The 15,875-nt window shown below is 44.7% G+C and overlaps 1 protein-coding gene and 1 pseudogene across 1 annotated transcript; one reads left to right on the top strand and one right to left on the bottom strand.

Annotated features, from left to right (window-relative positions):
* Window positions 1–711: 711 nt before the first annotated feature.
* LOC140898167 (olfactory receptor 5J3) lies at window positions 712–2,512 on the top strand. Its single transcript, XM_073311600.1, has 2 exons — window positions 712–725; window positions 1,924–2,512. Exons 1-2 carry the CDS (start codon window positions 712–714, stop codon window positions 2,510–2,512), a joined length of 603 nt encoding a protein of 200 aa, XP_073167701.1.
* A 4,332-nt stretch (window positions 2,513–6,844) lies between these two features.
* On the bottom strand, window positions 6,845–7,786 carry LOC140898166 (olfactory receptor 14C36-like; annotated as a pseudogene).
* Between the last annotated feature and the right edge of the window lie 8,089 nt (window positions 7,787–15,875).

Raw genomic sequence — 15,875 nt, 5'->3', positions numbered from 1 at the left:
TCCTGCTACCGGTGCCCCAGCAGGGGGGGTGGCAAGTACCTTAACAATAGTAGTAGGGGGGGGGCCTTGGGGATTGGGCTGGGGTGGTGGTGGGGAAGGGACAACTAATTTTATTAAAGCAGTCTCACCCCTCTCGTTCCCCGCCATTGTGAGCAGGGAGAGACAGGGAGACACCGGGAGGAGGGGGGGGGGAGGCAGAATAGCCCCTCCCTCCGCTGGCTGCGGACGGGAAGGGAAAAAATGCCGAGGGAGGGGGTCTGGGAGGAGGGGGGGAACAAAATCGGGGTCCAGTAAAAGGGGCAAACTGTGGGATAAGCAATCCGGGGGGGGGTGCAGACCCACACACGTTTGTCCAAAGAGTCTCGGTTGGTCGGTTGTTAGGTCCGGTCCGGAAGGCAAAGTTCAAAGCAAACAGCTGGATCCGAAGGGAGATGGCAGATTGCCAGCAGGGACAGACTGCGGGGGGGCCGTGACAGTTGTAATAACGATGGGGGGGGGTAGGGGCACCGATGGATCAGGGGTGGGGGTCTCCACGCCACACCCCCTGTGCCGCCACAAACGCAAGTAATCACAGTCAAACTCCCCCCCACGAGAGCATAATTCAGAAAGTTACTCAGTCTTACGGCCTCCGTCACGATGATTTATATTATTTCTTCTGTCCGATGGAATCTCCGTCTCCGGCTGTGTTGGCTGTATTCCAAGGCCTCCGACATGTTAAGAATATTGTAAGGTCCGAGCTGCTGGCAAAACGGCTGGGTCTGGGGGTTTCCACTCCCCCCTCCGGACAGCAAAATCGGCAATCCTCCCCCCGCTCCTCCGGGGGCTCAGCTGAGGCAAATAGCTGCGCCCGAAAGCAGGCGTGGGGGGGGATGGCTGGCGAAGGACGTAGACGGAAAAAAAACACAAAAAATGAAAAGAAAAAACAAAAAAGCGTCTGGCCCGGTCGGGGTGGGGGACTAAGGCAGGTGCAAAAAGTAAGAAAAATCCGGGCCAGGGGGCTTTAGGAAAGAACAGAAAGCAGATAGCTGAGGAGCAAGCAAAAGACGTTCCGTTTCCTAACAGGGAAGGTTCCAGAACAATCAGGAACCTTCTGGAGACAATTAAGACAGGCTGATTAGAACACTTGCAGCCAATCAAGAAGCTGCTAAAATCAATTAAGGCAGGCTAATCAAGGCACCTGGGTTTTAAAAAGGAGCTCACTTCAATTTGTGGTGTGCGTGTGAGGAGCTGGGAGCAAGAGGCATTAGAAGCTGAGAGTGAGAATGTGGACTGTTGGAGGACTGAGGAGTACCAAGCATTATCAGACACCAGGAGGAAGGTCCTATGGTGAGGATAAAGAAGGTGCTGGGAGGAGGTCATGGGGAAGTAGCCCAGGGAGTTGTAGCTGTCACACAGCTGTTCCAGGAGGCCCTCTAGACAGCTCCATTCCTCAGGGCCCTGGGCTGGAACCCGGAGTAGAGGGCAGGGCCGGGTTCCCCCAAAATCCTCCCAACTCCTGGTCAGACACAGAAGGAGTCGATCTGGACTGTGAATTCAGAAAAACGGCCAAGCTGAGGGCAAGCTACAAGGCAAGCAAATTCTCCAATAAGCGCAAGACCCACCAAGGTAGAGCAGGAACTTTGTCACAAAATATATGCATTAAGCACCAATAACATTTTCCATATGTATTATCAGCAATATACATATATATATATATATACACATACATACACACACAAAGTGTAGTATATATATATATATATATATGATAATACATATTATTAATATGAAATATATTTATATGCTAACCAGCTATCATTAGTCAATAGATAGATAGCTCGATAGATCTACTTAACACATTAACTTTACAGCATTCTACTTTGCTTAATGAACTTGCTATCTTGTCTTCTTAGCTCTAACAGGTCAAGGTCTTTATGAATAAAGGACGACAGAAAATCAAACCACAGTGACTGAGTTTATCCTTTTGGGACTTTCAAATGACTCGTGCCTCCAGATGCCACTCTTCCTGGTGTTTTTAGTTATTTACCTAATCACCCTGGTGGGAAACATGTTGGTCGTGCTGGTAATAAAGGCTGATCCTCATCTCCACACACCCATGTACTTCCTGAGCAACTTGTCTTTTCTCGATATATATTACTCCTCAGTCACCGTTCCAAAGATGCTGGAGAACTTCCTGGCAGAGCGGAAGATGATTTCACTCAGTGGCTGCATTGCCCAGATAGTCTTCTTTATTTTCATGTTTGGAACAGAGATTTTTCTCCTCTCAGCGATGGCATATGATCAATATGCTTCCATGTGCAACAGCACCACTATGAGCCAGCATGTCAGTGTGCAGATGGTGTTGGGTGATTGGATATCTGGTTTCCTGGATTCCTTGGTCAACACGCTTTACCTTACCGGCTTGAGCTTCTGCGGTCCCCATGAGATTAACCATTTCAGCTGCGAACTGTTGCTTCTGCTGCAGCTCTCCTGCACTGACACCTTTGCTAAAGAGATGCTCAGATCAGGGTGAAGGACTAATTGAAATATTTTGCTTATAATTTTCTTCAGAGATGCTTTTAACTCCTTGTTTCTCAGCATAAAGCAGATTCAGCAGCGGAGTCACCACTCAATAAAACACAGCAGCCAGAAGATGATAAAGATGCTGACCTGGGTCTCATTAAATATAATATTAAATTTAGAATGAAATAGTATGAGAAAGTTGAACAAAATACTCCATTTTGATTTCAAAACATGTCAAAATTTTCCTGCCAACAATTGTATCCATCTTGACACATACCTACGAAACACTTCGATTTCAACAAAACATCCTTTTCCAACAGGAAACTGTTCCATCAAAAAAATGTGGATAAATGCTACTGGTTTCAAAACATCCCATTCTAGTCCCTCTCCACTGGCATACTCTCTCTTCCTTCTTTGAAAGTAATCAATATTAGGCAAAAGTATTTTACTCCCTCTTTAATTTAAAGTTAGTATCAGGAGGCCAGAGTTAAATCACTATTGAAGTAGGAAAGAGTTAATGCTATCATTGAGATGTATGGTGTTTAATTTCATTTCCTATATTTTAAAAGTAAAATAAAAGAAAATTTGAGAACTTAAATAAAACTTACTGTGATGCAGTTTGCAGATGACCCCTGATTTATAATGTATTTCCTCCTGCAACTTCAATGTTCTTCTGGTCAATAAGGGAAATGGATTGTTTTGCATTAGAACTGGCCCGCTATCTATTGATCTCTCTCTCTGTTGCTCTCCTCAGATGAGCTGTGTATAGCTGATTGTGGTCTTCACTAGCAGCAAAGGGGGGGTAGCTTTGGGAAAGATATCTATCCACATCCATTCTTTAAGGGCTTTGGGGGACTCATTCCCTGGAGCCCTGCACAACTGAAAAGCATAGGCCCAGAGGCAAAACTGAACTTTTTTGTGCTGTGTGTGTGCTCTAAAATTTCACTAAACTAATGTGAAAACAGAGACACAGGGCAGAATGGCTAGTGCTCATTGGCTGAGCTCAAAACTGGGAGCCAGGGACTCCTGATTTCTAGCCCTGATCATGTTGAAACGATGCATGTGGTTCCTATCCATTGACACTGTGTTCTTACCATTTTTCTAGCCAGGTATTCGACATATCTTTTTTTTTTTTTTTTTTTTTCAGAATTTTTGTTCTTCAGGAACAAATTTTGACATTTCAATTTTCATTTTGGCTTGGAATGAAAACAAATTTTGAAATGTCAGCATTTCCCAAGGAATGTAAATGCCATGTTTCAACCAGCTCTATTCCCCACCTTGTAGCCTTTAAATTAATTTGGGGTGCAAAATGAACTTGTCACTAATAACCGTTTTATTCTTTAGTGGCTGCTTAGAGATTGATTAAGAAGATGATTGGTGAGACACACAGAGACTATGAGTTTTATTAATACCATAATCTACATAAGCAAACTCACAGAACTAGAAAAACAAGATGAGAATAACAGCTGAATCCACATCATCTATACTCATGAATCCATGGAGCTATGGGTTCTCCTTAAGGTGTGATTAAGCATTAAGGTTGTTACAATCCTGCTATCCCAAGGACCTGCTGAGGTTTGGTATTGAGTCTATTTCCGAGACAATATTTGCTTAAGTCTTGGCCTCTTGCCCATAATTGCCATTCCTGCCATTCATTTTGGGGGTTCCGACAATTCCCACAAACATTTGAGCTGATCGAAGGTTCTTTATACGATGAAATAAATAAATAAATAAAGCCTTTACTGTCCAGACTCTCTATCACAGTTATATATTGCTAAATCTTCTGACCCAAGATTACATATTATTTCTAGCTTTTATTAGGCCTCATGTGGCCTTATGCTAACTATTACTACCACTCGGCTGCAGCTTTCAAAATAAATTTTCATTACGTGTTGTAATGAAAACAAAACCTTTCAAACATGTTCTCAAAATCGAATTGTATCAGGTTTTGGATAAAAAAAAATCAGGTTTTCAGTTCATCTTGCTCTCTCGCTCTCTTTCTTTGCATGGACGTGACTGAAGAGTCTGCTCCGCCACAGACTTCCTTTTTGACCTAAGGAAAGTCACTTAGGTCTGGATTTTTAAAGGTATTTAGGCACCAAGTAGGATTTTCAAAACATCTAGGCACGTAAAACTCATTGATTTTCCTGGGTGTTAGGCATCTAGAGGCATTTCAAAATCCGACTAGGCACCTAAATACCTTTAGGAATCTGATCCTAAGTTGTTTCATTATCTGCACAGACTGCCAACAAAGGGGGGCCAGTGAATCCCAAATCTGATATTTGTTGTTGGCTCTTTATTTGTTTTTTTTTATGTCAGCTCCTAACTCCTATCATAAAAAGAACCTCTATTTCCCCCACCCCAGCTCATTTCACAGAAGAGCTATGGAACTTCATAAGATAAGTAGCAACTATCACTCACTGAAGTTAAAAGTACAGACTCGAAATATTAACAGTACAATAAATCAATGCAATGACCCTAAATCCTCTTTAAAAAATGAAAGACATGTAATGTTTCAAAACATTTTCTCTTTTAGTGACCAATACCCTTCCTCTTTTATCTCCTTGTTTCTCAGCCTTGTAAATGTTTGGAGTCACTTCTGGTGGAACAATGGAAAAGAACACAGAAATGAACACAACAGGTCATGATTCAGAGACAACACGGAACTTGGGTATCATGTGATATAACGAAGCTAAGGAACATAGAAATAATGACCAAATGTGATGGGCAGATGGCAAAGGGTTTATAGTGGCTTACGTAGAAGGAACTCGGAGCAGTAAACACAGATATAGCCTGAGTGCGCAATATGAGGAATTATTTTTGCTTGGTGAAAAATACCCTCCCTATCAATTTTCTCAGCACACTTTTTTGCTCCTTGTTTCTGTTGACCTGATTTTTAGAGGGCTGGTTTATTATGGGCTCTCCAATGATCTGACCAGAAGACAATCAGGTTCTTGTCCTAAAATCAGGCTACAGAATTAAATGTAGAGAGTTCAGTACTTTGTAAGGACCCTGGGTGTGTTTGACAAGAACACTCGTGCTGAGGACAAAGCCAAGCTTTAGAGATTTTGATTAAAATAAAGGAAAAAGTTATCAAAGCTCCAAACCACAGAACCAAAAAGAAATAATACAATTCTAGGGGTACCCGTAGTAACATTCCTTACAAGGCTGTTTAAGCTAGCATCCTCATACCCTTCCTTGGGGACTTGATGATGGGAGACAAAGGACCAGCCTTGACTCTGGCATGCCAAATGAGTCTGATGGTCCAGGTTCCTCAATGCTGAGAAGGTGGCGGTAAGGGTCAGGTGTTGAATAGCTAAGTTATACGTAAAAGTTAAGCTAACAGCTAAAACGAAAAGAACAAAAGGAACTAAAAAGCTCTCTCCACATGGTGGCTTGCCTTCTTATAGGGTCTTGGCACAATATTCATGTCAGTGCCCAGCCTTCCATGCCCAAATCTTATTTCCTCACCCACATAATCTTAGGGTACACTTCCTCTATAGATTAGCATATTCATACATATTAAAAGCATATCCATACATATTAAAGCCAATTATCTCATTCTCAAAACCTGTTACCTTTCGCCTGAACCATTATTTCCATGTTCTTGTGGTGTCTCTTTCGGTTACCGGTATGTCCCAGAATTTTGGTAAACGCATTCATTTCCCCAACGTCTAAAAGGGTAACCAGTAGGCCATTTATCTATGCCAAAGGTTACAAAAACTCATGCTAACTTGTTTAGCTAATCATACAGGATACAGACCTGTAGGTTCTTGCCTTACAGCCCAATATAATGAATTAATATTCTACTGGAATTATTCAGTACAAAAATATAAACCAAAATAATATAAATCAAACCAATAAAGAAAAACAGGATATATAATATAGCAAGCTAGCAGGCTAGTCCTATGGGCTACATTTCCCACTACCCTTAGGCGAGGTCTACATTATAAACTTTTGCGGGTGTAGTAATGTCCTGTGGGGTGCTAAAGGCCTAGACACATTTGCCAGTGTAGGTTATTTCATTAGTGAAATATGGTAATAGCTTTATTATTCAATATTATTCAAGCTTCAATATTGCTTGAAGAAACATGCAGTTCACAACACTCAGTCCTGGGATATGCAAGGCTACGTTGAAGGGATAATGTCCTGTGAGTGTGTAACCCCACACTCTAAGTGATGGGGTTTGAGAACAAAAGTGTGCCCAAGACGGTGATGGGAAATTAGCACTACCCGAAAAGGTAATTTAATGCATCTCTGCCGTCCTTTTGGCCGCAGAAAGTTAGAGGATGACTTGCCTGGATTTGTAGTCACTGCACATGCTACTGCATTGACATTGGTTTCATGATGCATTTTTAATCAAGGCTATCCTGAGTGGCATTTTCCCCAGGGAACCTTTTCTCTCCTTATTTCTCAGGCTACAAACCACCGGATTCAACAGTGGTGGCAACACAGAGTAAAACATGGCAGCCAGCATGTCCTGATACAGTGAGGACATTGACTTTGGGTCTCATGTAGGTGAACATTGTGGTGTTCAAATAATGGGGAAAAAAAAGATCAGGTGAGGCAGGCAGGTGGAGAAGGCTTTGTACTTGCCCTGTGCAGAAGGGATTCTTAGAATGGTAGAGGAGATGTGAACATAGGACACAACTATTGAAACAATGAAAATTAAACCAAAAAATAAAACACAGACAATAACCAAAATTTCATTAGCTGATGTATCGTAGCAAGAGCTCTTTAGGAGCTGTGGGATACCACAGAAGAACTGCCCAATAACTTTGGAGTGGCAGAACGATAACCTAAAGGTGTTACCAGTGTGCAGCACTGAGTAGAGGACACCTCTGATCCAGCACCCAGATGCCATCTGGGTACACATAGCCTTGTTCATGATCACTCTGTAATGTAGGGGACGGCAGATAGCAATATAGCGATCATACGCCATGACCACTAGAAGAATCATCTCTGCAAAAGCTAAGGTGGGAACCAAAAAGCCTTGGACGACAACCAGAGAGAGAGATCAATCTGGTGTTGATTAAGGAATTGACCATGGATTTAGGGACAGTAACAGAGATGTAGCAGACATCTAGGAAGGACAAGTTTCCAAGGAAGAAGTACATGGGGGTGTGAAGTTGGCAGTTGAGGGCTACAACCATGATGATGAGAAGATTCCCCATCAGGGCTTCCAGTAAATGACTAGAAACACAACAAAATGTAGTATCTGCAGCTCCCGAACGTCAGAGAATCCCAAGAGAAGAAACTCTGTCAGGCTGGTTTGGTTGAACATTTCTTGCCTTGGACACACTCTGTGGAGGGATGGACATGGAAAGAAAGAAGGAGAAAAATTGTTTATATGTATTATGTAGCAGAAAAGATACAGAGGACTGAAGAACTACAAATGGACTCTCCCTTTTTTTGCTTTGCTATGTGGATCTACATTTCTTATTACGGTTAAGAGGAGGTTTTATTTTGAAAGATGACAGTTTAGCAAATGTATCTTTTTATTCAACAGGCTGCCTGCCTGGCTATATTCCAAATAGTATCTGCTGGCTTTACTGACCAAAATGAGTTATCTTATTTATTTTCCTGTTAACCCTGTAGAAGCAACACAGCTATAGGAGAATAGCATGTATAGTATTCTGGCTCATTGATCAGCTTTAGCAAGAGCATTCTTAGCTAAGTTTCAAATACAGGCCCAGTTTTGCCCTCACTTACACCTGAGGTATAACATTGTCTTAAATGCCACACGTACTGACACCTGTACAACCCAGCTGCCTTCACATTCCTCGCTCAGTGACACACCCGCTAATCATTTATTTCACAGTGTACCGCATACAACTCCATTGTCTTTATTTTCTGCCCTCAGTGCCAGCAGTGCAACCCCAGGTTGAGATTTTCAAAGTGGTCAAAGGGGTTTGGACATCCATTTTGCACAATTTGATTAATAATTGATCATCCAAATCCATTAGGTGACTTTGAAAATCTCAGTCTAAATTTTTACAGACGAGGACACACAGATATTCTTCATTGACACATTTCTCTAGAGACATTGTATCCCGCAGCAAGGACTTAGTAGTTTGTCCCTTCACAATTTTTGTCAAAGATTCAGAGACTTAAAGGATGGAAAAATCTATTAAGCCATCTAGCCTATTTTCCTGAGTTCTGTATAAGAGTGCTACCTCTGAGACATTTTTGTGTATCATGTTCAGTGTTGTTTGTGAAATATGAAGCAATAGAATTTCCAATATGTGTTTCATGTGTTTTAACTGGTTACAGCTTCAAGGCCAATTCCTCTGTTACCACCCAACACAGAGAAATTAATGGTCCTCTGAGCAACATAATGTCAGAAATATTTTGGAAACATGGACTGAGTTCAGAGAAGAGCAATAAAAATGAATTTGAAGACTGGATTTATTGATTTAGGATGAAAGTTTAGAATGCTGTAGATCAAATATACAATAAAAATAATGATTTTGAAGGAATGCATTCACATATCTTGTCTTAAATTCAGGTGGCTGCTAAAAGGTGTACATTACATTTTATTTGTTCAATTTTGGTCATAATTTCAGAGTTGCTAGTGTAAGCATAAATGTGTACATTTATTTCATTGGCCATTTCTGGTGGTAATGATTCACATTCTTTCAATAATAATGCTGCAAAAATGTAATTTATACATTTTGTATAAGAGTGACATTAATTACTCCAAATAATTAGCCTTAATAATGAGTTAAGAGGAAGTCTACCTTGGATCTTCCTGCAAATAAAACCCTCAGATTAGTCCCACTGAAGGGGACACTGCATTGTACCCTAGTACACCCACCCCCCTACACACACAGCTCTGACCTTGCAGTAAATTGCATGTTACCCCAGCATGTCTGCCACTGTGGGATTAGCATGAATGGGAGGGAAGTCTGTTCCCCTGATCCCCTTTGATGCTACTACGCTTCCTTCTCCCCTCTCCTGGTGCAAGATCTATGCCAAGACCTATGAGTATCTCCCAGTGCTGCCCCTGCCCTTGTCTGTACTATGACTCCAAGGGACTTGGAGGTACTCACTGAAGACCACTATCCATGCTACCCGCCCCTCCATTTAACACCAGCCTCTGGGGCAATGTATCCCACTGCCTGCTGATGGTCAATTTTGGCATCTGAGTCTCTGCGAGGTGGGGAGACATCGTCCCCAATATCCAGGCCGTCGATTTTGGTAGTGATATCTTGGTGGTGTTCTTGAAGTCATGGGGGAAAAAATAACCAATAGCAGGTCCTAAAAGCAGGTATTGTAGAAGGAATGCCCCCAGAGCAATGTGTCGCTGTAGTGTGAGCACTTAGGGTTGAACGTTTTCTTTGGTGAACGTTATTAAGAAAAAAGTGAGAGATTGTCCTGGAATTTGAGAAATGGGTGATTTTTGAACAGTTATGCAGTATGGATCAATGTCTCATTCCTCAAAACTCCCATGGAAATTCAAGGGCAATGGAAATATTACATTCTAGAGTTAGGGACAGATTTTTAAAGATATTTAGATACCTACTGGGATTTTAAAAAGCAAATAGTGCCTACACTCATTGATTTCAATGGGATTTAGGCACCTAGATGTCTCCCTTATTAGAATGGAATCAAAATTACCATGATAGTTTCCAGATGTCAAAGGCACAGTTATCTAAGACCCTTTCACCCTCCACATTAAGACTTAACTGGCATAAGCAAACCAGCACCTGTTGCTCTCTTCAGATGAGCTGCGTACAGCTGACTTTGGCCTTTACTCTCAGTAAAGGGTTGTTGGTGCTGGGGAAGGAGATTTATCCAGGTCTATTTTCCCAGGGACTTAGGGGACATGCTATCTAGAACCCTGTACAGAGCAGGGCCCCAAGCAGAGGCCCCAGGGCAAAAATCTAATTTCTCTGTCCCATAGGTTTCTATAGTTCATCAAAACAAAATGAGAGCAAAGACAGAGAAAAAGGCCGAGAGGATTGAACTCAGCGCTTGCATCCAAAGCATCCTGAGTTATAATCCCAGCCATTGGTAAAATAAATACGTGTTAGCTATCTATTGACAGTGTTCCAAGTATTATCTCTGCTTTTTAACATAGGGATAGTTGGGTAACATGTATGGTCTGTGATATGCAATAAGCCAGACTAGATGAACACATGATTCCCTTCTGGCCTTAAACTCCATGAAACTGTTAAACATGTGTATCCTGTAATCTGAATTCAGTCCCGCTCATTGCTTAGGCCTTGCAGTGGTTGCAAGGCTTGGTTATTAGGGATATTAAATGGGGTGGGATCTGAGTTATGCAGGAAAGAATTTTCTGTAGTATCTGGCTGGTGAATCTTGCCCATATGCTCAGGGTTTAGCTGATCGCTATATTTGGGGTTGGGAAGGAATTTTCCTCCAGGGCAGATTGGAAGAGGCCCTGGAGGTTTTTCACCTTCCTCTGTAGCATGGGGCACGGGTCACTTGCTGGAGGTTTCTCTGCTCCTTGAAATCTTTAAACCACGATTTGAGGACTTCAATAGTTCAGACATGGGTGAGAGGTTTTTTGCAGGATTGGTGGGTGAAATTCTGTGGCCTGCGTTGTGCAGGAGGTCAGACTAGATGATCATAATGGTCCCTTCTGACCTAAATATCTATGAATCTATGAATCTATTTCCTATGCCAAGACCAGGGCAATATTTCAGTCATAGATACTGAAGTGTGAGTCCTTAGAAAGGCTTCAGGCTTTGGTTAGGCCTTGGCATAGCTGCAGGCCTTGGTCAGGGCCCTGAATATATTCAGGTAAGATTAGCCTGTATCATGGAGACATATCTTTGTTAGGCCTTAGCCCTGGTCTACACTAGGACTTTAGGTCAAATTTAGCAGCGTTAAATCAATGTAAACCTGCACCCGTCCACACAATGAAGCCCTTTATTTCGACTTAAAGGGCTCTTAAAATCGATTTCCTTACTCCACCCCTGACAAGTGGATTAGCGCTTAAATCGACGTTGCCGGCTCGAATTTGGGGTACTGTGGACACAATTCGATGGTATTGGCCTCCGGGAGCTATCCCAGAGTGCTCCATTATGACCGCTCTGGACAGCACTCTCAACTCAGATGCACTGGCCAGGTAGACAGGAAAAGAACCGCGAACTTTTGAATCTCATTTCCTGTTTGGCCAGCGTGGCAAGCTGCAGGTGACCATGCAGAGCTCATCAGCAGAGGTGACCATGATGGAGTCCCAGAATCGCAAAAGAGCTCCAGCATGGACCGAACGGGAGGTACGGGATCTGATCGCTGTTTGGGGAGAGGAATCCGTGCTATCAGAACTCCGTTCCAGTTTTCGAAATGCCAAAACCTTTGTGAAAATCTCCCAGGGCATGAAGGACAGAGGCCATAACAGGGACCCGAAGCAGTGCCGCGTGAAACTGAAGGAGCTGAGGCAAACCTACCAGAAAACCAGAGAGGCGAACGACCTCTCTGGGTCAGAGCCCCAAACATGCCGCTTCTATGATGAGCTGCATGCCATTTTAGGGGGTTCAGCCACCACTACCCCAGCCGTGTTGTTTGACTCCTTCAATGGAGATGGAGGTAATACGGAAGCAGGTTTTGGGGACGAAGAAGATGATGATGATGAGGAGGTTGTAGATAGCTCACAGCAAGCAAGCGGAGAAGCCGGTTTTCCCGACAGCCAGGAACTGTTTCTCACCCTAGACCTGGAGCCAGTACCCCCTGAACCCACCCAAGGCTGCCTCCTGGACCCAGCAGGCGGAGAAGGGACCTCTGGTGAGTGTACCTTTTAAAATACTATACATGGTTTAAAAGCAAGCATGTGAAAGGATTACTTTGCCCTGGCATTTGCGGTTCTCCTAGATGTAGTCCTAAAGCCTTTGCAAAAGGTTTCTGGGGAGGGCAGCCTTATTGCGTCCTTCATGGTAGGACACTTTACCACTCCAGGCCAGTAACACGTACTCGGGAATCATTGTATAACAAAGCATTGCAGTGTATGTTTGCTGGCATTCAAACAACATCCGTTCTTTATCTCTCTGTGTTATCCTCAGGAGAGTGAGATCTAATTCATGGTCACCTGGTTGAAATAGAGTGCTTTTCTTCAGGGGACACTCAGAGGAGCCCATTCCTGCTGGGCTGTTTGCCTGTGGCTAAACAGAAATGTTCCCCGCTGTTAGCCACAGGGAGGGGGGAAGTTTGAGGGGGTAGTCACGCGGTGGGAGGAGGCAAAATGCGACCTTGTAACGAAAGCACATGTGCTATGTATGTAATGTTAACAGCAAGGTTTACCCTGAAAGAGTGTAGCCACTGTTTTATAAAATGTGTCTTTTTAAATACCGCTGTCCCTTTTTTTTTTTCTCCACCAGCTGCATGTGTTTCAATGATCACAGGATCTTCTCCTTCCCAGAGGCTAGTGAAGCTTAGAAAGAAAAAAAAACGCACTCGTGATGAAATGTTCTCCGAGCTCATGCTGTCCTCCCACACTGACAGAGCACAGACGAATGCGTGGAGGCAAATGATGTCAGAGTGCAGGAAAGCACAAAATGACCGGGAGGAGAGGTGGCGGGCTGAAGAGAGTAAGTGGCGGGCTGAAGACAGGGCTGAAGCTCAAATGTGGCGGCAGCGTGATGAGAGGAGGCAGGATTCAATGCTGAGGCTGCTGCAGGACCAAACCAGTATGCTCCAGTGTATGGTTGAGCTGCAGCAAAGGCAGCTGGAGCACAGACTGCCACTGCTGCCCCTCTGTAACCAACCACCCTCCTCCCCAAGTTCCATAGCCTCCACACCCAGACGCCCAAGAACGCGGTGGGGGGGCCTCCGGCCAACCAGCCACTCCACCACAGAGGATTGCCCCAAAAAAGAAGGCTGTCATTCAATAAATTTTAAAGTTGTAAACTTTTAAAGTGCTGTGCTTAAAGTGCTGTGTGGTATTTTCCTTCCCTCGTCCACCACCCCTCCTGGGCTACCTTGGTAGTCATCCCCCTATTTGTGTGATGAATGAATAAAGAATGCATGAATGTGAAGCAACAAGCTTCACTGCAAGCGGTGATTGAAGGGAGGAGGGGCGGGTGGTTAGCTTACAGAGAAGTAGAGTGAACCAAAGGGCGGGGGGTTTCATCAAGGAGAAACAAACAGAACTTTCACACCGTAGCCTGGCAAGTCATGAAACTGGTTTTCAAAGCTTCTCTGATGCGTACCGCGCCCTCCTGTGCTCTTCTAACCGCCCTGGTGTCTGGCTGCGCGTAACCAGCAGCCAGGCGATTTTCCTCAACCTCCCACCCCGCCATAAACGTCTCCCCCTTACTCTCACAGATATTGTGGAGCACACAGCAAGCAGTAATAACAGTGGGAATATTGGTTTCGCTGAGGTCTAAGCGAGTCAGTAAACTGCGCCAGCGCGCCTTTAAACGTCCAAATGCACATTCTACCACCATTCTGCACTTGCTCAGCCTGTAGTTGAACAGCTCCTGACTACTGTCCAGGCTGCCTGTGTACAACTTCATGAGCCATGGGATTAAGGGGTAGGCTGGGTCCCCAAGGATACATATAGGCATTTCAACATCCCCAACAGTTATTTTCTGGTCTGGGAATAAAGTCCCTTCCTGCAGCTTTTGAAACAGACCGAGTTCCTGAAGATGCAAGCGTCATGCACCTTTCCCGGCCATCCCACGTTGATGTTGGTGAAACGTCCCTTGTGATCCACCAGGGCTTGCAGCACTATCGAAAAGTACCCCTTGCGGTTTATGTACTCGGCGGCTTGGTGCTCCGGTGCCAAGATAGGGATATGGGTTCCGCCTATAGCCCCACCACAGTTAGGGAATCCCATTGCAGCAAAGCCATCCACTATGACCTGCACATTTCCCAGGGTCACTACCCTTGATATCAGCAGATCTTTGATTGCGTGGGCTACTTGCATCACAGCAGCCCCCACAGTAGATTTGCCCACTCCAAATTGATTCCCAACTGACCGGTAGCTCTCTGGCATTGCAAGCTTCCACAGGGCTATCGCCACTCGCTTCTCAACTGTGAGGGCTGCTCTCATCTTGGTATTCATGCGCTTCAGGGCAGGGGAAAGCAAGTCACAAAGTTCCATGAAAGTGCCCTTACGCATGCGAAAGTTTCGCAGCCACTGGGAATCGTCCCAGACCTGCAACACTATGCGGTCCCACCAGTCTGTGCTTGTTTCCCGAGCCCAGAATCGGCGTTCCAGAGCATGAACCTGCCCCATTAGCACCATGATGCATGCATTGGCAGGGCCCATGCTTTCAGAGAAATCTGTGTCCATGTCCTGATCACTCACGTGACCGCGCTGACGTCGCCTCCTCGCCCAGTATTGCTTTGCCAGGTTCTGGTGCTGCATATACTGCTGGATAATGCGTGTGGTGTTTAATGTGCTCCTAATTGCCAAAGTGAGCTGAGCGGCCTCCATGCTTGCCTTGGTATGGCGTCCGCACAGAAAAAAGGCGCGGAACGATTGTCTGCCGTTGCTCTGACGGAGGGAGGGGCGACTGACGACACGGCTTACAGGGTTGGCTTCAGGGAGCTAAAATCAACAAAGGGGGTGGCTGTACATCAAGGAGTATTTCAGGCAGGACTTCACGGAGGGTTCCAATAAGAAATGATGCACCTAAGTTATCATTCTTATTGGAACAAGGAGGTTAGCCTGGCCTCTGATTGATACATGGCTAGATTTACCTCGCTGCACCTTCTCTGTGAGTGACTGCAGTGTGACCTAGAGGAATGAGTCCCCTAGACAGGGGAGGAGGCAAATGAGTACAAAACAAATCTGGTCTATTTCTTGTTTTGACCCACTCCATCTATCTTTTACATCTTTGGCTGGCAGCAGACGGTGCAGAAGGACTGCATGCCATCCACATCTCATGGCTGCTCGGCAGAAGATGGTACAGTATGACTGCTAGCCATCCTCATCTCTTGCCTGCCTGGCAGAAGATGGTACGATACGACTACTAGCAATCCTCATCTCTTGCCTGCCTGGCAGAAGATGGTACAGTATGACTGCTCGCAGTCCATATCGCCTGCCCGCTCACCATAAGACGGTTCAATAGGACTGACTGCAGGACTAAAGAGAATGACCTGGTCAAGTCACTCCAAATTTAGTCCCTGCGCCCATGTCTGCCCAGGCGCTCCCAGCCGACGTGGCCAGGAGCACCTCGGACACGACGAGGACGACTACCAGTCGTATTGCACCGTCTGCTGCCAGAAGGCAATGGGTTGCTGCTACTGTGCAGCAAAGCCGTACCGCGTCTGCCAGCACCCAGGAGACATAGGGTGACGGTTACCTGAGCGGGCTCCATGCTTGCCATGGTATGGCGTCTGCACAGGTAACTCAGGAAAAAAGGCGCGAAATGATTGTCTGCCCTTGCTTTCACGGAGGG

The sequence above is a fragment of the Lepidochelys kempii genome, chromosome 14 (assembly GCF_965140285.1).
Source record: "Lepidochelys kempii isolate rLepKem1 chromosome 14, rLepKem1.hap1, whole genome shotgun sequence".
NCBI classification, from domain to species: Eukaryota; Metazoa; Chordata; order Testudines; family Cheloniidae; genus Lepidochelys; species Lepidochelys kempii.
The sequence above is the reverse complement of the archived record's forward strand: the minus strand, read 5'-3'. Positions and strand labels throughout refer to the sequence as shown.